This window comes from Nerophis ophidion, linkage group LG27 (assembly GCF_033978795.1).
Source record: "Nerophis ophidion isolate RoL-2023_Sa linkage group LG27, RoL_Noph_v1.0, whole genome shotgun sequence".
NCBI lineage: Eukaryota > Metazoa > Chordata > Actinopteri > Syngnathiformes > Syngnathidae > Nerophis > Nerophis ophidion.
The window spans coordinates 15,499,470-15,520,808 of NC_084637.1; the positions used below are offsets into that span (position 1 = coordinate 15,499,470).

A 21,339-nucleotide genomic window follows, 5' to 3' on the forward strand; every position below is an offset into this window, starting at 1 on the left:
ACGGATCCGGTGAGAGCTGAAGATCCTGGCCAGATGAAGCCGTCAGGACCACATCATCTGCAAAAAGCAGAGACCTAATCCTGTAGCCACCAAACCGGATCCCCTCAGCGCCTTGACTGAGCCTAGAAATGATGTCCATAAAAGTTATGAACAGAATCAGTGACAAATATCTACTATCTAACATGTTATCAAAAAGAAAATATGTTTACGTTAGTGGCTTAACCTGCTAAGTGGATTAAAAATACTTTATTAGCATAACGGACGATAGAGGTCTTTTTCACGTTCTCTAGCAGCATCTTTGTGAATGAAAAGGCAGGGCATAAAGGCCGCTGTTGTTTTGCTGATACTGGGAGCGCTGCCCCGCACTCTGCTGTTTTGATCAATAGTGATGAACATGTCAGAACGGCACAACAATAAAGTGACCATCACACTTGGGTGATAAAACCGATTTGTATAACAATACATTGTGCTGTGCCATCATACAGCTAGTTAATATAAAAGGACAACACAAACCAAGAGCTCCCACTGAGCATCAGTCGGGCCCCACCAAGAGAACAATGGGAAAGGTAAGTTCAGTACGCGCTTGCGAACCCAACCGTTGAACATGTGTGAGCTGTGCATGTCCGACATTTTGCAGATCATTTTCTATGAGGACAGAAACTTCCAAGGTCGGCACCATGAGTGCATGAGCGACTGCGCCAACCTGCACCCCTACTTCAACCGCTGCAACTCCATCCGGGTGGAGAGCGGCTGCTTCATGGTGTACGAAAGGCCCCACTACCTGGGCCACCAGTACTTCCTACGCAGAGGAGAGTACTCGGACAACCAGCGTATGATCGGCATTAACGACTGCATCCGCTCGTGCCGCATGATTCCGGTGGTAAGTGTAGCGGGAGTCTGAGCAGAAGTTGGGTCGTAGGGATCCGGCGATGAATTGCTTCAATAACGACCGTGGTAAAACTAGTGATTGATGACTGCACTTTGATTGAGTCATGGTGTGACTGGCGCCAGCTTGATAGTTTAAATACTAACATGAAATCGAGACATTACCTTCTTTCCCAATTAAGAAACAACTTTCCTCAATCTAAACATTATAGAAAGTCACTGCTCTCTAAGCAACTATGCTTTCCCCCTAGGCACAAGACATTGATACAACGTTGATTCTAGGTACACGTCCTTTCGAAACAACGTAGACAAATAGTTGCATCTGTAAATCGAGATGTCTAACGTTGAATCCACGTGGTTGGTTGATATATGACCGGATTTAAATGGTCAAATCAACGTTGCCAGACAGCATGTTGTTTCAACGTTGTATTTTGTGTTGTAGAATATTGATTGCGAAATGACCCAACATTTCAATGGTCAAATCAACGTCGGAACCCAACATCGATTGAACGTCGTCAAAAAGCATGTTGTTCCAATGTTGTGTTTGAGTTAGTTAGGAACTGATCCAACAGGTTCTCAACATTGTTTTAACGTCTTGTGCCTGCTGGGATTCAACTTTGCACATTAAACCAACAAGCGGTGCTCTCTTAAAGGGGAATTGCGCTCTTTAAGGAATTTTTGCTTATCGTTATGAAAGACATGACGATGGATGGATTTTTTACCATGCATCCTAAATATTAAATTAACGTAAAGCCAACGGGAGCTCCCACTATTTCGCCCATAAAATCCAATAAAAAAACATTCAAAAAGCGCCAACAATTCTCCAGTTACTTTTCGTGATTTGAATATTGACCAAGTGTTAGTGATAATGTTATTATAAGCACTAACAGATAAACTATAACGGCACCGTAATCACTACTAGTCCCTATACACTGATCAGCTGCTTTCTCGCTTCCTTACTCCCTGTAACCTTATTGTAGATCATAAATCATGCATCTCACCCGGACATAAGGTGGCTGCTGATATAATCTGTCAAGTTGGGACTCTGACATCCATTTAGGACCTGGAACTGGCGAAAAGTTTGCCTCCCAAACCCTGTCTCATTGCGAGGAATATGAGACAGTTTTCATCTAAATGGGAATATATGAAATTTCTGAGCACATTCAACACCCTCCGCAATATTTTCATCACATTGGGTTCAAGTTTTTTCGTTGTGCCCAAAAACATATTTTTCGCTCGCTCCCTTGGCTGCCGAGTATTGAAAGAGTTTTTTTTCTTCTCCAGCACCGCGGCTCCTTCAAAATCCGCTTGTACGAGCGGCCGGACATGAGCGGCCAAATGCAGGAGGTGAGCGAAGACTGCCCGAACGTCCAGGACCGCCTGCGTATGTCTGACATTAACTCGTGCAACGTGGTCGATGGCCACTGGCTGCTGTACGAGCAGCCCAACTACAAAGGCCGGACCTACTACCTGAGACCCGGCGAATACCGCAGATTCAGCGACTGGGGCGGCGCCAGTCCCAGGATCGGCTCCCTCAGGCGGATCGTTGACTCCATCTAGGACCTTCTTCCTCTCTCTCTGTTCACAATAAAGATGCTTGGCTTAATAAAGGGTGTGTTTTTCTTTTTGTTTCAGCACAAACAAAAACACTCATAGGTCGGTTTTGAGGGCGTTTATTAACAGTCATGTGAAGACGTTTTTTCTTACAAAGTGATCCTTTTGATAGAACCCACCCTTGGACTCAAGCTCCCCCATTGGTTAAAAAGCCCGTATTTCCCAGGGCGCACCAGATACTGGCGACCTCTGTATTGGGGATGTTCGAAGAGGATCCAGTGACCCTCAATCGTGTTACAGGAGTGGACGTCATTAAGACGGAAGCGTTCATACAGAGAAGGGCAGTCGTCGCTTAGCTCCATTGTCTGGCCTCTGAACTCAGGGCGCTCAAAGATGACAAGTCTGTGAGAACCTTGAAGCTGAGGAAGGAGGTCAAGTGTTAGGACTAGTGAGGGATGAAGACAAGACAGATCACGAGATCTACCTTAGGGATCATGCGGCAGGACCGCACGCAGTCGTTAAATCCCATCCAGCGCTGGTAGTCCGGATAATCGCCTTTCCTCAGGAAGTACTGGTACCCGGAAAAGTCCGGCTTCTCGTAGACCATCCATTCCCCGCTGTCCACCCTGATGGAGTTGCAGCGACTGAAGTGCGAATGCAGGTCTGGGAATTCGCTGCTGCACTCGTAGGCGCGACCCTGGAAGTTTCTGTCCTCGTAAAAGACGATCTAGAGGCAGAGAAGTCGGGGAGAGTTAGGGTGGAGTCCAGAATGAGGTTCCAGACTGCATTGACTGGTGGGTGACCCACAGGGACGGGACATGTGGTCTCACCTTGCCCATTGTGTTAACTAACCCTGGTCACGCTGCTTGCAGGCGCTTCTGGCCTTTATAACCCGCAAATGACCCGAGGCTTTGTAGGACAGAACAATGAGCCCAACGGTCAGCACTTTTTCTCCAACAATGCATATTTTTTCGGTTTTGTGAGGCTGTAGATTTGGTTTTGTTTTCCTGTCAGCAAAGCACTGACCTTATACCTCAACGTACACATTACATACTTTATTTTACTTAGTAGGGAATGTTGATGTCTGGTGCGTATGGTGGGTTTTTACATAAATGTACAACAATTAGGTGGAATTCTTTGTAACAAACGATGACAAAAAGAACAGCAGATAAAAATACAGTTGAGCCTTTTTGCATTACAAGTACAATCAATCAATGTTTATTTATATAGCCCTAAATCACAAGTCCCTCAAAGGGCTGCACAAGCCACAACCACATCTTCGGTTCAGAGACCACAAAAGGGCAAGGAAAAACTCACAACCCAGTGGGACGTCAATGTGGATGACTATGAGAAATCTTGGAGAGGATCGCAGATGTGGGAGAACCCCCTAGGGGAGGCCGGATGCTATGGACGTCGAGTGGGTCTAACATAATATTGTGAAAGTCCAGTCTATAGTGGATCTGACATAATAGTGAGAGTCCAGTCCATGGTGGGGCCAGCAGGACACCATCCCGAGATGGTATAACGATAACAAAATAATATACCACCAGTACAAGCCAAAAGTTTGGACACACCTCATTTCAATGCGTTTTCTTTATTTTCATGACTACCGTATTTCCTTGAATTGCCGCAGGGCGTATAGTATGTGCCTGCCTTGAATTACTGCCGGGTCAAATTCGCTTCGCAAAATACTTAGAGCATGCTTAGTATTACCGCCTGGTCAAACTCGTGACGTCACGAGTGACACGTCCCCTGTCATCATTTTCAAAATGGAGGAGGCTGATTTCAATACCGGTAATTTGAAATCGCATAAAGGGAAGAAGATCAAGAGCTATTCAGTAGGATTTAAGGTCCAAGCTTACATCACACTCAAATTTTTACTGCATGCCTTTGGTAAGTGCCGGAGTGAGAAGAGGTTTTAAAAAAAATTAGCGCATGCTTACTTTTACCGCATGCCTCTGGTAAGCGCAGGAGTGAGAAGAGGTTTTAAATTAATTAGCGCCCCGGCGGCGATTCAAGGAAATACGGTGTTTACATTGTCGATTGTCACTGAAGGCATCACAACTAAGACACCTGTGAAGTGAAACCCCTTTCAGGTGACTCCATCTCAAAGCTCATCGAGAGAATGCCAAGAGTGCGCAAAAAAAAAGGTAATCAGAGCAAAGGGTGGCTATTTTGAAGAAACTGTTTTTAGTTATTTCACCTGTTTTTTGTTAGAAGGGAACATTATCACCAGACCTATGTAAGCGTCAATATATACCTTGATGGTGCAGAAAAAAGACCATATATTTTTTTAACCGATTTCCGAACTCTAAATGGGTGAATTTTGGCGAATTAAACGCCTTTCTGTTTATCGCTCATGTGGCGATGACGTCAGAACGTGATGTCTCCGAAGTAATACTGCCGCCATTTTCATTTTCAACACATTACAAACACCGGGTCTCAGCTCTGTTATTTTCCGTTTTTTCTATTATTTTTTGGAACCTTGGAAACATCATGCCTTGTCGGTGTGTTGTCGGAGGGTGTAACAACACTAACATGGAGGGATTCAAGTTGCACCACTGGCCCGAAGATGCGAAAGTGTCTGCCGCCAGACCCCCATTGAATGTACCAAAGTGTCTCCACATTTGACCGGCGATGACAGACATGGCACAGAGATGTATGGATAACCTGCAGATGCATTTGCAACGATAAAGTCAACGAAATCACAAAGGTGAGTTTTGTTGATGTTGACTTATGTGCTAATCAGACATATTTGGTTGCGGTGTGACTGCCAGCTAATCGATGCTAAAATGCTATGCTAATCGATGCTACCATGCTATTTGCCGGCGGTGCTAAAGCAGACATGGCACAGAGATGTATGGATAACCTGTAGAAGCATTTGCAACGATAAAGTCAACGAAATCACAAAGGTGAGTTTTGTTGATGTTGACTGCCAGCTAATCGATGCTAACATGCTACGCTAATCGATGCTAACATGCTATTTACTGGCGGTGCTAAAGCAGACATGGCAAATAGATGTATGGATAACCTGCAGATGCATTTGCAACTATATTACGTTTCCTTCCACCCGCATTTAATGCGAAACAAACACTTACCAATCGACGGATTTAAGTTGCTCCAGTGTCAAGAGATACGAAAGTCCTGATCGTTTGGTCCGCACATTTTACAGGCGATGCTAACGTAACTATTCGGCCATGCTATGGCTATGAATAGCGTCAATAGCTATTCGCTCAATAGCTTCAGTTTCTTCTTCAATACTTGCATACTCCAACCATCCGTTTCAATACATGCGTAATCTGTTGAATCGCTTAAACCGCTGAAATCCGAGTCTGAATCTGAGCTAATGTCACTATATCTTGCTGTGGTTTCTGCCATTGTTTGTTTACATTGGCAGCACTGTATGACGTCACAGGGAAATGGATAGTCGCATCGCAAATAGCGAAAATCAAGCACTTGAAAGCTTTTTTTAGGGATATTCCGGAACCGGTAAAATTTTGAAAAAAACTTCAAGAAATACAACAAGCCACTGGGAACTGATTTTTATTGTTTTTAACCCTTTTGAAATTGTGATAATGTTCCCCTTTAAGTACATAACTCCAAATGTGTTCATTCATAGTTGCGCTGCCTTCAGTGACAATCTGGAATAAATAGTCGTGAAAATAAAGAAAACGCATTGAATGAGGAAAAGGTGTGTACCTGTACTGTACATGCATGTCAACTCAAACAAAAGCTACATACTACACTTTTTTATTTGCACTATTATGGGTATACCTTTAATATTTGAAACAAAAAAAATACCAATTCCCAATACCTGCAAATCGATTGAACTCAACTGTACCATTTTTTTGGTGCTTTTGTGTGTGTTCATGTGGTAATAAATCTTGATCTGTTTAACAATACCATCTTTTTTTATAATTTGACATTTCACACTGATTTGATAATGACAGCTGTGCTATCCATCTTGTTGTTCTTAAACTTCTGAGTCTTATTTGCAAGTATGTATTCATTTCAGTTTGTCAACGCTGCGGTCACGGACTAGTCATTGCCATTAAGGTGACGACCGGGACGCATGGTGATGCCGGTTTTGTTCTCCCAGGATGCAACGGACTTCGGACACAGCATGCAGGTAGGAACAATTTATTTATTTAGAAATAAATCAGACGGTAACAAAGAAAAACGTGCTCATAGCACTTAAAAGCCTACTGAAACCCACTACTACCGACCACGAAGTCTGATAGTTTATATATCAATGATGAAATATTAACATTGCAACACATGCCTTTTCATCGCATAATTACACAGTATTTTGGACACATTGTTGCTGAATCTTTTGCAATTTGTTCAATTAATAATGGAGACGTCAAAGAAGAATGCTGTTGGTGGAAAGCGGTGGATTGCAGCTGTTTTTAGCAACCAAAGCACAGCCGGTATTTCTTTGTTTGTTGTGAAGATTTAATATGGAACAGAACGGTCAAGCGAACATGTTTCTCTACCACATGTCAACTAGCAAGTTTTTGAATGAGAAAATTGTGATATTAAGCAGCTGTCAAAAAGGCAGCTGTGACTTTCTTGGCTCCTCCATATGGCTTCCTTCAGAGACACTGGCGGTCACTGCAGCCCTCCGACTTTCAGGTATGACTTCATTCAAATCCACTATTTATGGACTTAAAGCAACTTAAACTGAACGATGTGATCAACTTTAGAACTGCTCAAATTATGTTTAGAGCATCCCAAAACTCTCTACCATCCAATATACAGAACCTGTTCCATGATAGATATGATCACCATAGTTACAGTTTAAGAGGAATTGACAAATTATATGTACCTAAATTTAGAACAACTTTAAAATCAATGTGCATTTCAGTGCGTGGAGTCACTCAGTGGAACAACTTAGGGGACAACTTAAAAATGTGTTCAATTTAAAACCCAGTTTAAAAAAGAAGTACTGAAGAAGTACGAGGAGGAAAGAGAGTGATGCCCTCAGCACAGAGCGATGGGAGCGTTGTGTGTGTTTTGTCTCGTCTTGTCTTGTTAGTGTACAGGAGTTTTTCTTGTTTTTGTTTGGTGAGTATTTTACTTGTATTATATTGATTATGTTAAATGTGGAATGAGTGAGAGGGGTTGGAATATTATAAGCATCTGCTTCATCCAACCCCTTTTCAAGCCTTGCTTTAATATCTCTGCCAAAATGTAAAAAAACAAACTGTTTATTTGTACTGTGCAGGTTTGAAATAAATATTTAAATTCAATTCATAATCTTACTAAAATACTAGTAACACAATAAGCAGATAAGGGATTTCCCAGAATTATCCTGCTAAATGTGTCTTATTACATCTGAATCGCTCCCACTGCCGTCGCCTTTTTTTTCTAGTGCTTCACTCTAACTTTCCTCATCCACAAATCTTTCATCCTCGCTCAAATTAATGGGGAAATCGTCGCTTTCTCGGTCCCAATCGCTCTTGCTGGTGGTGGCTATGATTATAAACAATGTGAGGATGTGAGGAGCCCCACAACCCGTGATGTCACGCACACATCATCTGCTACTTCCGGTACAGGCAAGGCTTTTTTATTAGCGACCAAAAGTTGCGAACTTTATCGTGGATGTTCTCTACTAAATCCGTTCAGCAAAAATATGGCAATATCGCGAAATGATCAAGTATGACACATAGAATGGACCTGCTATCCCCGTTTGAATAAGAACATCTCATTTCAGTAGGCCTTTAAGGCAAAAATTAAAGGAGCTAGTGTGGGAGCTAACAGGTAAAAAAAAAAAAGCTAGCGTGGGAGCTAGTAGGTACATAGCAGGAAACAAATATTGTTATCTGTTGTGTAAAACAAACTAGGAAGCCAGGGCATGGACTAAATAGCCCTCTGATTAGTGCTCAGGCAACAGGTGCGCGTCCCGAACATTGACCAGAGTCAGGTGAATGTAATCGTCATGGCAACTGAGACACACAAACTCAAAAGGTGGTAGGAAGACAAGTGACCTGAAAACATAAATAAACTATGATCCGGGCAGCGGATCATAACAATTAAGTCGAAGTTAGGACGTGAAGTCCTACAAAGTGTTGATACTGCAAGTGTTGTACTTACTCCATCTGTTTAATTGTAACGTGCATCTTAGTTGTTGTTTACATTACCAAATTTGGGGGTAGAGCTCATCATGTAAACTCGCTAATACTGATGAAAAGCATGTATATAGCATATCCAATATACTGTAAATTAGCATCAAGCTAGCACATTTTGTCACACAGGTCATGCCTTGTTTTGGTTCTGTCCAGCACTCCTATTTGCTCGGTTCTAGGGCTGACTATCTTTGGGAACCAGATGATTTAACTCGGTTTTTGGAGGTAAGGATTCAATTCAGAACCGATTCTGGATTTAAACTCAATAATTTTTAGGTGCTAGTTCTATGATTAACTACATTCCTCCAATAAATATGTAACAGCTCTGATACATTTCTATAGTACTTAAAATAAAACTCATTTTGTTTAATAAAGTTCTACCCAAACTTTTAATAAAGTCAAATACAAACAAATCAAATCTGTACAGCAGAGATGATTATCTACAGCAGGGGTCACCAACGCGGTGCCCAGAAGGACCAGATGAGTCGCCAGCTGGCCTGTTCTAAAAATAGCTCAAATAGCAGCACTTACCAGTGAGCTGCCTCTATTTTTTACATTGTATTTATTTACTAGCAAGCTGGTCTCGCTTTGCTCGACATTTTTAATTCTAAGAGACAAAACTCAAATAGAATTTGAAAATCCAAGAAAATATTTTAAAGACTTGGTCTTCACTTGTTTAAATAAATTCTTTTTTTTAATTTTTATTTTGCTTCTTATAACTTTCATAAAGACAATTTTAGAGAAATAAATACAACCTTAAAAATGATTTTAGGATTTTTAAACACATATACCTTTTTATCTTTTAAATTCCTTACTCTTCTTTCTTGAAAATTTAAATCAATGTTCAAGTATTTTTTTGGTTTTTATTGTAAAGAATAATAAATAAATTTTGATTTAATTCTTCATTTTAGCTTCTGTTTTTTCGACGAAGAATATTTGTGAAAGATTTCTTCAAACTTATTATGATTAAAATTCCCCAAAAATATTCTGGGAAATCTAAAAAATATGTAGACCCAAATTTAAATCTTATTTCAAAAGCTTTTGAATTTCTTAAAAAATTTTAGTTCTGGAAAATCTAGAAGAAATAATGATTTGTCTTTGTTAGAAATATAGCTTGGTCCAATTTGTTAAATATTATAACAAAATGCAGATTGGATTTTAGCCTATTTAAAACATGTCATCAAAATTCTAAAATGAATCTTAATCAGGAAAAATTACTAATGATGTTCCATAAATTATTTTTTCAAATTGTTTTCAAAAAGATTCGAATTAGGTAGTTTTTCTCCATTTTGGGGGGGGTTGAATTTTGAATTTTAAAGAGTCGAAACTGAAGATAAACTATGTTTAAAAATTGTATTAAAATTTTTTTCGTGTTTTCTCCTCTTTTAAACCGTTCAATTATCGTGTTTGTTTTTCATCATTTATCCTCTACAAAAAACCTCCCGTAAAAGGAAAAAAAATGTACAACGGAATGATAGACAAAAACACCCATTTATATGTATGTATATATATATATATATATATATATATATATATATATATATATATATATATATATATATTAAAGGTAAATTGAGCAAATTTGCTATTTCTGGCAATTTATTTAAGTGTGTATCAAACTGGTAGCCCTTCGCATTAATCAGTACCCAAGAAGTAGCTCTTGGTTTCAAAAAGGTTGGTGACCCCTGGTGTAGATTGTAAACAAATGTAAAGACTTTATATTTAAATTGTCCATTCATGGGCAACGTTTTTTTTCCATGCAGGAATACAATGCATTCTGAAATTTAAAAACAGATGGATGGAGTGTTAGTTGAACAACAACAAAAATACAAAACATTTGGCACGTTTTAAGTTTGGTGCCATGTTAAATTGCACCATATGAACTTTAGTACAGTGAACATCAAATAGTGTGGATGTGTACATACGATATTGCTCTCTTTGAGACAGTATTTTTATTTGTTTGGGGAGAAATCCATCAATATTATTAGTAAACACGTTTAATACATCAAGAGTGCAAGATGACTCGAAATCCCTGAAACGTTTCTTATCTGACAAGGCATTGAGGACAGTTGTAGAGTATCGCGTGCACAAAAAGTATGTTGATGCGGTCAGCAACACATTTACTTTACAAGAGTGAAGTGAATTATATAGCGCTTTTCTCTGACTCAAAGCACTTTACATAGTGAAACCCGATATCTAAGTTACATTTAAACCAGTGTGGGTGGCACTGGGTGCAGGTGGGTAAAGTGTCTTGCCGAAGGACACAACGGCAGTGACTAGGATGGTGAAAGCGGGGATTGAACCTGCAACCCTGAAGTTGCTGACACGGCCATTCTAACAACCGAGCTATATCGCAACCCGTGGCTCTAGAGCAGGCCTGGGCAATTATTTTGACTCGGGGGCCAAATTGAGAGACAAAAACGTGTATAGGGGCCGCTATATATATTTTGAGAAAAACTAATACAAAACCTCACAATAAAGCCTGATTGAATGCTAAAAAAAGTTATGACGGACAAAAAACGGAATGGAATTTTTTCTTTCTATAAACGATAAACCCTGAACATAACTTGGTATGTGACACATGTTAACTGCTAGCATGCTAACGTTAGCATGCCAACATTAAAAGTGCTAACACTTTTTTAGCTATTTTTTACACTTTTTACTTTAATTCGCCAGCCATACACCTTAGAGCAGGGGTCACCAACCTTTTTGAAACCAAGAGCTAAGTCTTGGGTACTGATTTATGCGAAGGGCTACCAGTTTGATTCACACTTAAATAAATTGCCAGAAATAGCCAATTTGCTCAATTTACCTTTAATAATATATATATATATATATATATATATATATATATATATATATATATATATATATATATATATATATAAATGGTATCTCTGTCATTCCGTCGTACATTTTTTTTCCTTTTACGGAAGGTTTTTTGTAGAGAATAAATGATTAAAAAAAACACTTAATTGAAAGGTTTAAAAGAGGAGAAAACAGGAAAAAAATTAAAATTAAATTTTGAAACAGTTTATCTTCAATTTCGACTATTTAAAATTCAAAATTTGAACGAAAAAAAGAAGAGAAAAACTACCTAATTCGAATCTTTTTGAAAAAATTTAAAAAATAATTTATGGAACATCATCATTTTTCCTGATTAAGATTAATTTTAGAATTTTGATGACATGTTTTAAATAGGTTAAAATCCAATCTGCATTTTGTTAGAGTATATAACAAATTGGACCAAGCTATATTTCTAACAAAGACAAATCATTATTTCGTCTAGATTTTCCAGAACCAACATTTTAAAAGAAATTCAAAAGACTTTGAAATAAGATTTACATTTGATTCTGCAGATTTTCTAGATTTGCCAGAATAATTTTTTGGAATTTTAATCATAATAAGTTTGAAGAAATATTCCACAAATATTCTTTGTCGAAAAAACAGAAGCTAAAATGAAGAATTAAATTAAAATGTATTGATTATTCTTTACAATAAAAAAAATAAATTTACTTGAACATTGATTTAAATTGTCAGGAAAGAAGAGGAACGAATTTAAAAGGTATATGTGTTTAAAAATCCTAAAATCATTTTTAAGGTTGTATTTTTTTCTCTAAAATTGTCTTTCTGAAAGTTATAAGAAGCAAAGTAAAAAAATAAATGAATTTATTTAAACAAGTGAAGACCAAGTCTTTAAAATATTTTCTTGGATTTTCAAATTCTATTTGAGTTTTGTCTCTCTCAGAATTAAAAATGTAGAGCAAAGCGAGACCAGCTTGCTAGTAAATAAATCAAATTAAAAAAATAGAGGTAGCTCACTGGTAAGTGCTGCTATTTGAGCTATTTTTAGAACAGGCCAGCGGGCGACTCATCTGGTCCTTACGGGCGACCTGGAGCCCGCGGGCACCGCGTTGGTGACCTCTGCCTTAGAGCCATATAACTTGGTATGCGACACAAGCTAACTGTTAGCATGATCACCTTAACTTTGCTAACATGCTAACTTTAGCATGCTTACCTTTTGAGATAGTTTTGCAACTATATATATAACACATATAACTTGGTATGTGACTTTTTTTTACCTGTTTTTAATGCAAACTGTTATGATCCGCCGCCCGGATCATACATTGTTTTGGTTTTTGAGTCCTTTTTGTGTTTCCTGATTATTTTTGGACTCTTCCGATCCCGAGTTGTGCACTTCCTTGTTTTATTGTTGTTACCATGATTTCACATTTGTTCCACCTGCTCTGCTTTCGACACGCACCTGGGTTTTGATTTCTGCCTTAGTATTTAAGCCTGCCTTCTACCTCAGTTCTTTCTTGATCCGTTGTTTGCTATCAGCGACACTCACGTTGGAATCTTCTTTATGTCAATACTTGTGCTAAGTTTCGCGTGCGCTCGGCACGTCTATTTTTGACTCCTGGACTCGATGCTAGTTAGCATTAGCTTCTCATGCCTTTTCTTTTGTCCTTTGTACCTGTGTTCTTTTATATTTTTGCATTAAACCAAGCTCCTACCTGCAATTCCAGCCTGTCTTGGTCCTCGTGCATCTTGGGGTGACTCAACACGCATCGCGATGCGGTTCCAACGTGACAGCAAACGGTAGCATGCTACCAAGCTATCTTTAGCTTGCTAACCTTTTTCATCTACAATTTATTTTCTATTTCCGCAGCCATACACATAAGTCATATTACTTGGTCAATGAAACATGCTGACTGTTATTGTGATATCATTAGCACACATGCTAAGTGTTATCTTTTTAAATGTAAACATGCTACTATTTTAGGCTCACTCTGTGGCTCATTTTGTACAGTTACACCTAAAACTCTCGTATTCAGACGCTCGGCACCATCTAATAAGCAAGGCAGCTTCCGGCGACCCCCGGCCAGAGGTCCAGGGCACGGATAGCAGGCCCATAAACATTTGTAGTTTGTAATACTAATGTAATCCGGGCTGAATTAACTAGCCCAGTGGGCAGTGTATGGCCCATGGGCTGTAGTTTGCAGACCCTTTTGCCCCAGAAACACAATGGCACTGTCAGTCGCTTCTCCACTCTCCATGCACCGCTCTCCTGTTATCTGTGTCAGCACGACGCCGCTCGATTCATACATCAGCGGTGCGCTTCCTTTTGTTCGCCGTCAATCCCCCATTGTTGACCCTCGCTGTGAGCTGCGCTCCGCTCGCGCGACACAGAGTGATGACGGCGCCACTTCTCGGCAGCACACAAACATGTTCACCTGGAAAGACTTTTTTGACAGAGGATTGAAAGAAAATGAATACGCCTGACATAGAAGTAGTGCAACTTTCCAATACGTTGACTCAAATTTATAATGTTGATTTTATGAGTGGAAACCGTTTCCACTTGTAAATGTGCAACTTTTTTTTTTAATCGCGTGTGACTAATATGTCCATTTAAATCAAAGCCAGACATGAATTGATTAATGTGGACCCCGACTTAAACAAGTTGAACAACTTATTCGGGTGTTACAGTTTAGTGGTCAATTGTACGGAATATGTACTGTAATGTGCAATCTACTAATAAAAGTTTCAATCAATCAATCAACCAATAATAATGACTAATATCTAATGCAGTGGTTCTGGCTTCCTAGGCTAAAGAAATATTCAAACACAGTGTAACTTGTTCAAACTATGTTTAACGTGACAGTGGCTAAAGCGTTAAATAACGGTTGTATTAAATCAATATTGATTGATTGATTGATTGAAACTTTTATTAGTCAATGCAGTACATATTCCGTACAATTTACCAATAAATGGTAACACCCTGTCACACCCATGTTTTGTTTTGGTCATGTTCGGTTTTGTTTTTTGGCCACCTGTTTCCTGTTTTGCACTTCCTGGTTTGTTTTTGTTTCCATAGTAACTCATTAGTTTCCACCTTGTCTCCATGTCACGCCCCGGTCCTCAGCCCTCACACCAGTTTGTAATGATCACAGTTATTATTTAAGCCATTCTGTTTCTTTCTTCGTCCTGGCAACATCACCTTGCTGTCAGGCTTGAACTGGGACGAGGGTTGTTTTCCCGAGGTGCGAAGCGAATGGAGTGGAAACGGCGTGAAGGTTGGTACATATTTAATTTATTTACTCAGAACAGGAATAAACCAAAAGCGCGCACGAGGGCGGAAGTACAAAAACTGGGCTATGAAACAAAAGACTAGGATAAAGGCTGCAAACTACAAACATGAAACAAAAACACTTGCACTGTGGCATGAATAAGAAAAACTTACGCGGACAAAATGAACTGGATAGCAAGGCATGAAGCAGATAATGGAGGGCGTGAAGGAGATGATGTTGCCTAGACGAAGAAAGAAACAGAATGGCTTAAATAGTGACCGTGATAATTACAAACAGCTGTGAGGGCTGAGGACAAGAAGACAAGGTGGAAACTAATGAGTTACTATGGAAACAAAAACAAAACAGGAAACAAGTGTCCAAAAAACAGAATCGAACATGACCAAAACAAAACATGATCCATAGGTGTGACACACCCAAATACATTTTTGAACTTGTTTAAGTCGGGGTCTACGTTAATTAATTCATGGTGTTATTATTTTATACTAAATCATGGGTGTCAAACTCTGGCCCGCGGGCCAAATTTGGCCCGCCATGTAATTTACTTTGGCCCTTGGGATAATATTAAATTAACATCGCTAATTCTAATACTTGCCAACCCTCACAATTTTCCCAGGAGACTCCCGGGGCAACCATTCTCCCGAATGCTCCCGATTTCCACTCGGACAACAATATCGGCGCCGTGCCTTAAAGGTACTGCTTTTAGCGTCCTCTACAACCTGTTGTCATGTCCGCTTTTCCGCCATACAATCAGCGTGCCGGCCCACTCACGTAATATATGTGGATTCTACACACACGCACAAGTGAATGCAACGCATACTTGGTTAACAGCCATACAGGTCACACTGAGGGTGGCCGTATAAACAACTTTAACACTGTTACAAATATGCACCACACTGTGAACCCACACCAAACAAGAATGACAAACACATTTCGGGAGAACATCCGCACTGTAACACAACAGAACAAATACCCAGAATCCCTTGCAGCACTAACTCTTCCGGGACACTACAATATACACCCCCGCTACCAACAAACCTCGATTTTGTATGTCAGTATAAAGTTATATAAGCCTTGCTTGTTCAATATTCAATGCAAAACTTGTTTGGGTCCCTATTAAAAGGTTAAGTTGTTCCACTTTGGCCCGCGGCTTTGTTCAGTTTAGAATTTTGGCCCACTCTGTATTGGAGTTTGACACCCCTGTGCTAAATGAATATTTAATGAGGCTTATTACGCTACTGCGTTTTAATGTAGGTCGTTATGGTGTTTTCTGAGGTGGTCCTTGGTGGACCAAAGTGTGAGAGCCACTGCTCTGAAGTAAAAACAAAGAATGATTGTTCTCGTTGACTTTATTTGGATTGACAGTTTATGACATGACCGGTAATCAGCACACGTCCATGATGCGTTTGATGGAGCTGATCCTCATGATGTTGCTCATGCCGCTCTCCCGCAGGCTCCTGTGCTCTCCCGGCCTCACGTAGATCATGCGGCCTCTGAAGTTGGGCTGCTCGAACAGCAGCCAGTGGCCCTCCATCACGTTGCAAGACTGGCAGTCGGACATGTACAGGCGGTCCTGCAGCGACTCGCAGTCCTCCAGCAGCTCCTGCGTCTGACCCGTGAAGTTCTCCTGCTCGTAGATCTTCATCCGGAACTGCCCCCTGTGCTGCAAGGGCCCGACAAAGGTACAGGTCGGCGCCACGCCTCAGATAGGGGAAAAAAACCCAGAAGGTCTTACCATGGGGATCAGGCGGCAAGAGCGGACCGTGTCCAGCATCACCGCCCCCAAGCCCGTGATGCTCCCGATGCGCATCAGGTCGGAGTACTCGCCCCGTTTCAGGAAGACCTGGTTGCCCATGAAGTTGGAGCGGTCGTAGAGCACGAAGCAGCCATTCTCCACCCTGCAGGAGTTGCAGCGGTTCAGGTGCTGGTGGACGTCGGCGCAGTCGCTGCTGCACTCGTAGGTGCGGCCCTGGAAGTTCTTCTCCTCGAAGAAAACGATCTGCGGAAAAGACACAAACTTGAAGCGTTTTTTTTTTTTTTTGCCAATCCAGTTAGTAGTCAATGCCGGTGTGTTACCCTGCCCATGGTCATGCTTGTAGTTCTTGCAACATTGCCAACAAGCCGGCCCCTTTTATACCGACCCTCGGCCTCAGACCCCCTTGCGCACCTTTGTGTGAACATCCTGACTCATCACAAGTGCACATAGGCCTGCATTCTTTTGCTTTTTTTTTTTTACAGCAGACCTCTATAGCCGTTATTGTAAGCTGAATGCATGTAGGAGAAGCAGTGCAACGTCATCACCGAAGCAACGCGTTCCTCAGATGACCGCTTATTAATTGCGGGTGTATTCAATGGAGGTGCTTCCAGCTAGTTTAAGGCCTTTTGTGTCCGCCCGCCACGTAGATCTGGTGATTTTTTTTGCAGCATTAAAACATCCAGCGGTGACAAAGGCGTACATTCTGACGTACAGTGTCAGCCTATAGTGATGACTCCAGGGCTTTGACTCCCGGCATTATGACGGCGTAATGTATAAAACGGACCCCCGGCTTGAAGCCGAAGCCGTGCATCTGCAGTTATCTCACAAAAACCATGACCATGGGGAGGGTAAGTGCCAAGTGCGCGTTGGCGCGGCCGGCGCCAAGGGCCCAGCGTTCATTCCAGTTGTTCTCCCGCAGATCATCTTCTACGAGGACCGCAACTTCCAGGGGCGCTCCTACGAGACCAGCAGCGACTGCCCCGAGCTGACCACCTACCTGAGCAGGTGCAACTCTTGCCGGGTGGAGAGCGGCCTCTTCATGGTCTACGAGAAGCCCAACTTCAAGGGTCACCAGGTGCTGGTGCGCAGGGGCGAGTACCCGGACAGCCAGCGTTTGATGGGGATCAACATGAGCGACTGCATCAGGTCCTCCCGTATGATTCCTCTGGTAGGTGAACGCTCTCCAACATCTTTCAACAAGGACTGCCTCGGAAAAAACACAAATTGTCACCATAATGCCTAACATTAAAATACAGTAGCATGGTAGGCATAGGTATTCATTAATGAGGTTTTATTTAACAAGTGTATTTCATTTTTGGCCACTTTAACATAACACACAGTTTGAACAGTAACACTGTGTTTGAATGTTTAATCAAGGGATTTATTTCAACAAGAACCACTTCAGAAAAAAGTCCAAGTGCCACCATAATGACCAATGTGAAAATACAGTACCGTGGTAGGCCTAAGTATTCATTAATTAGGTTTTATTCAACAAGTGTATTTCATTTTTTGGCCACTTGAACTTTACACACATTTTGAACAGTAACACTGTGTGTGAATATTTAATTAGGTGATTTCTTTCAACAAAAAACACCTAAAAAAAACCTCCACGACCAATATTAAAATATAGTAGCATGGTAGGCCTAAGTATTCATTAATGAGGTTTTATTTAACAAGTACAGTTCATTTTTTTTGGTCACTAACATTACACACAGTTTGAACAGAAACACTGTGGTGGAATATTTAATCAAGGGGTTTATTTCAACAAGAACCACCTCAGAAAAAACTCCATGTGCCACCAAAATGACCAACATTAAAACACAGTAGCGTGGTCGGCCTGATTATTCATTAATGGGGTTTTATTTAACAAGTATATTTTATTTTTGGGCCCACTTTAACATAACACACAGTTTGAACAGTAATACTGTGTTTGAATGTTTGAGTGATTTCTTTTAACAAGGACCACTTCAGAAAAAACTCCAAGTGCCACCTTAATGACCAACATTAAAATACATTAGCGTGGTAGGCCTATGTATTCATTAATTAGGTTTTAATTAACAAGTGTATTAAATTTATTGGGCCACTTTAACATTACACACAGTTTGAACAGTAACACTGTGTTCGAATACTTAATTGGGTGATTTCTTTCAACAGGTACCACCTCAGAAAAAAACTCCAAATGCCACCATAATGACCAACATTAAAATACAGTAGCATGGTAGGCCTAAGTATTCATTAATGAGGTTTTATTTAACAAGTATATTTAATTTTTGGCCACTTTAACATAACACACAGTTTGAACAGTAACACTGTGTTTGAGTATTTAATCAAGGGATTTATTTCAACAAGAACCACCTCAGAAAAAAATCCAAGTGCCACCATAATGACCAACATTAAAATACAGTAGCGTGATAGTCCTAAGTATTCATTAATTAGGTTTTATTCAACAAGTGTATTTCATTTAATGGCCACTTTAACATTACACACAGTTTGAACAGTAACACTGTGTTTGAATATTTAATTAAGTGATTTTTTTTTAACAAGGACCACCTCGGAAAAAACTCCAATTGCCACCATAATGACCAACACTAAAATATAGTAGCATTGTAGGCCTAAGTGTTCATTATTTAGGTTTTATTTAACAAGGGTATTTAATTTTTGGGGCGACTTTTAAGTTTGAATATTTAATTAAGTGATTTTTCTTTCAACAAAGACCACCTCAGAATAAACTCCAAGTCCCGCCATAATGACCAACATTAAAATGCAGTAGCGTGGTAGGCCTAAGTATTCATTAATTAGGTTTTTTTTAACAAGTATATTTCATTTTTTGGCCCACTTTAACATTACACACAGTTTGAACAGTAACACTGTGTTCAAATACTTAATTGGGTGATTTCTTTCAACAAGCGCCACCATAATGACCAACATTAAAATACAGTAGCGTGGTAGGGCTAAGTATTCATTAATTAGGTTTTATTTAACAATTATATTATTTTTTTTTCCACTTTAACATTACACACAGTTTGAACAGTAACACTGTGTTCAAATACTTAATTGCGTGATTTCTTTCAACAAGGACCACCATAATGACCAATATTAAAATACAGTATTATGGTAGGCCAAATATTCATTAATGAGGTTTTATTCAACAAGTATATTTCATTTTTTGGTCACTTTAACTCTGCACACAGTTTGAACAGTAACACTGTGTTTAGGTGATTTCTTTCAACAAGGACCACATCAGAAAAAACTCCAAGTGCCACCATAATGACCAACATTAAAATAAAGTGGCGTAGTAGGCCTAAGTATTCAATAATTAGGTTTTATTTAACAAGTATATTATTTTTTTCAGCCACTTTAACATTACACACAATTTGAACAGTAACACTGTGTTTAAATATTTAAAAAAGGTAATTTCTTTCAACAACGACTGTCTCAGAAAAAACTACAAGTGCCACTATAATGACCAACATTAAAATACAGTAGCGTGATAGTCCTAAGTAGTTATTCATTCGATTTTATTTAACAAGTGTATTTAATTTTTGGTCCACTTTAACATTGCACACAGTTTGAACAGTAACACTGTGTTCGAATACTTAATTAGGGGATTTCTTTCAACAAGGTCCACCTCAGAAAAAACTCCAAGTCCCACCATAATGACCAACGTTAGAATGGAGTAGCGTAGTAGGCCCAAGTATTCTTTAGTTAGGTTTTTTTTTTTTTATATATTTCAATTTTTGGGCCACTTTAACCTTACACACAGTTTGAACAGTAACACTGTGTTTGAATATTTAAGTTAGGGGTTCTTTAGCGTACCACTATAGGAAGCCAGAACCACTGCTTTAGATTTTAGTCATTATTATGTCTGGCTTTGATTTATATTGACATATTAGTCACACACGATAAAAAAAAGTTGCACAATTTAAATATAAGCACCAGTAGAAACATGGTTTCCTCTCATGAAATCAACATTTTAAATTTGAGTCAAAGTACTGACTAATGTATTGAAATGTTTTCTTGCAACAAGGACCAGCTCAGAAAAAATTCAGAGTGCCACCATAATGACCAACATTAAAATAAAGTAGCGTGGTAGGCCTAAGTATTCAATAATTAGGTTTTATTTAACAAGTTTATTTCATTTTTTGTGCCAGTTTAACATTACACACAGTTTGAACAGTAACACCGTGTGTAAATATTTAATTCAGATTTTTTTTTTTTTCTTTGTCCCATGTTGTTGTGTCTCTCCGTCCACAGCACAGGGGACCCTTCCGGGTGAGGATCTACGAAAAGGAGAACTTCGGAGGCCAGATGCACGAGCTGACCGACGACTGCGACAACGTGGACCGCCTGCGCATGTCCGACTGCCAGTCCTGCAACGTGATGGAGGGCCACTGGCTGATGTTCGAGCAGCCCAACTTCCGAGGACGCATGCTGTACCTGAAGCCCGGCGAGCACCGCAACCTCCGCGAGATGGGCGCCAGCAACGTGGCGAGATTGAGCTCCATCCGGCGCATCATGGACTCCTGTTAGCGCCCAGGACAATTGTTGAATAAAGCAATATGAAATTGGGACTACTGACCTCCGTTTCTTCTTTTATTGTATTTATTTTATTTTATTTTTTTTACAAAGGGGACATTTGATTTAAATGAGCTTTAGGACCAAACATAAAAGCCCATAAAAGGGTGTGAAAACATTTTACATCTTTTTTTTATTATTTACTTTTTTTGTTAGTCCTGATCAAAAATATCAAGCATGTCGTGGACGACTTTCCCTGTCGCTCGGGTTCCATGGACCACTCAGGAAGGACATTGCTTTGAGCAGGTTTGACTCTTTTTATTTTTTCAAATAAACCTGTCTCTTGCCGGGTTGCTTTTCAGCACCTTTTTTGCTGCTCACTCTTCGGTCGCTTTCGTCGTCGCCTTCTTCT

The 21,339-nt window shown here is 39.9% G+C and overlaps 4 protein-coding genes across 5 annotated transcripts; 2 read left to right on the forward strand and 2 right to left on the reverse strand.

Annotated features, from left to right (window-relative positions):
• Positions 1–419: 419 nt before the first annotated feature.
• Positions 420–2,495, forward strand: LOC133544516 (gamma-crystallin M2-like). 2 transcript variants are annotated; one of them, XM_061889921.1, is made up of 3 exons: positions 420–566; positions 638–880; positions 2,170–2,495. In XM_061889921.1, exons 1-3 carry the CDS (start codon positions 558–560, stop codon positions 2,443–2,445), a joined length of 528 nt encoding a protein of 175 aa, XP_061745905.1. In that variant the 5' UTR covers positions 420–557; the 3' UTR covers positions 2,446–2,495. The 2 variants fall into 2 exon arrangements, with proteins under 2 accessions (XP_061745905.1, XP_061745904.1); XM_061889920.1 differs by lacking the exon at positions 420–566 and having other exon boundaries at positions 620–880.
• A 53-nt stretch (positions 2,496–2,548) lies between these two features.
• On the reverse strand, positions 2,549–3,288 carry LOC133544519 (gamma-crystallin M2-like). The gene is made up of 3 exons (XM_061889925.1): positions 3,270–3,288; positions 2,924–3,166; positions 2,549–2,858 (listed from the first exon to the last, which is right to left on the reverse strand). Exons 1-3 carry the CDS (start codon positions 3,276–3,278, stop codon positions 2,589–2,591), a joined length of 522 nt encoding a protein of 173 aa, XP_061745909.1. The 5' UTR covers positions 3,279–3,288; the 3' UTR covers positions 2,549–2,588.
• A 12,711-nt stretch (positions 3,289–15,999) lies between these two features.
• LOC133544514 (gamma-crystallin M3-like) lies at positions 16,000–16,780 on the reverse strand. The gene is made up of 3 exons (XM_061889918.1): positions 16,733–16,780; positions 16,392–16,655; positions 16,000–16,319 (listed from the first exon to the last, which is right to left on the reverse strand). The coding sequence occupies exons 1-3, from the start codon at positions 16,745–16,747 to the stop codon at positions 16,041–16,043; spliced, it is 558 nt and encodes a 185-aa protein (XP_061745902.1). The 5' UTR covers positions 16,748–16,780; the 3' UTR covers positions 16,000–16,040.
• A 165-nt stretch (positions 16,781–16,945) lies between these two features.
• LOC133544515 (gamma-crystallin M3-like) lies at positions 16,946–20,976 on the forward strand. The gene is made up of 3 exons (XM_061889919.1): positions 16,946–17,260; positions 17,332–17,580; positions 20,667–20,976. The coding sequence occupies exons 1-3, from the start codon at positions 17,246–17,248 to the stop codon at positions 20,940–20,942; spliced, it is 540 nt and encodes a 179-aa protein (XP_061745903.1). The 5' UTR covers positions 16,946–17,245; the 3' UTR covers positions 20,943–20,976.
• Positions 20,977–21,339: the final 363 nt, after the last annotated feature.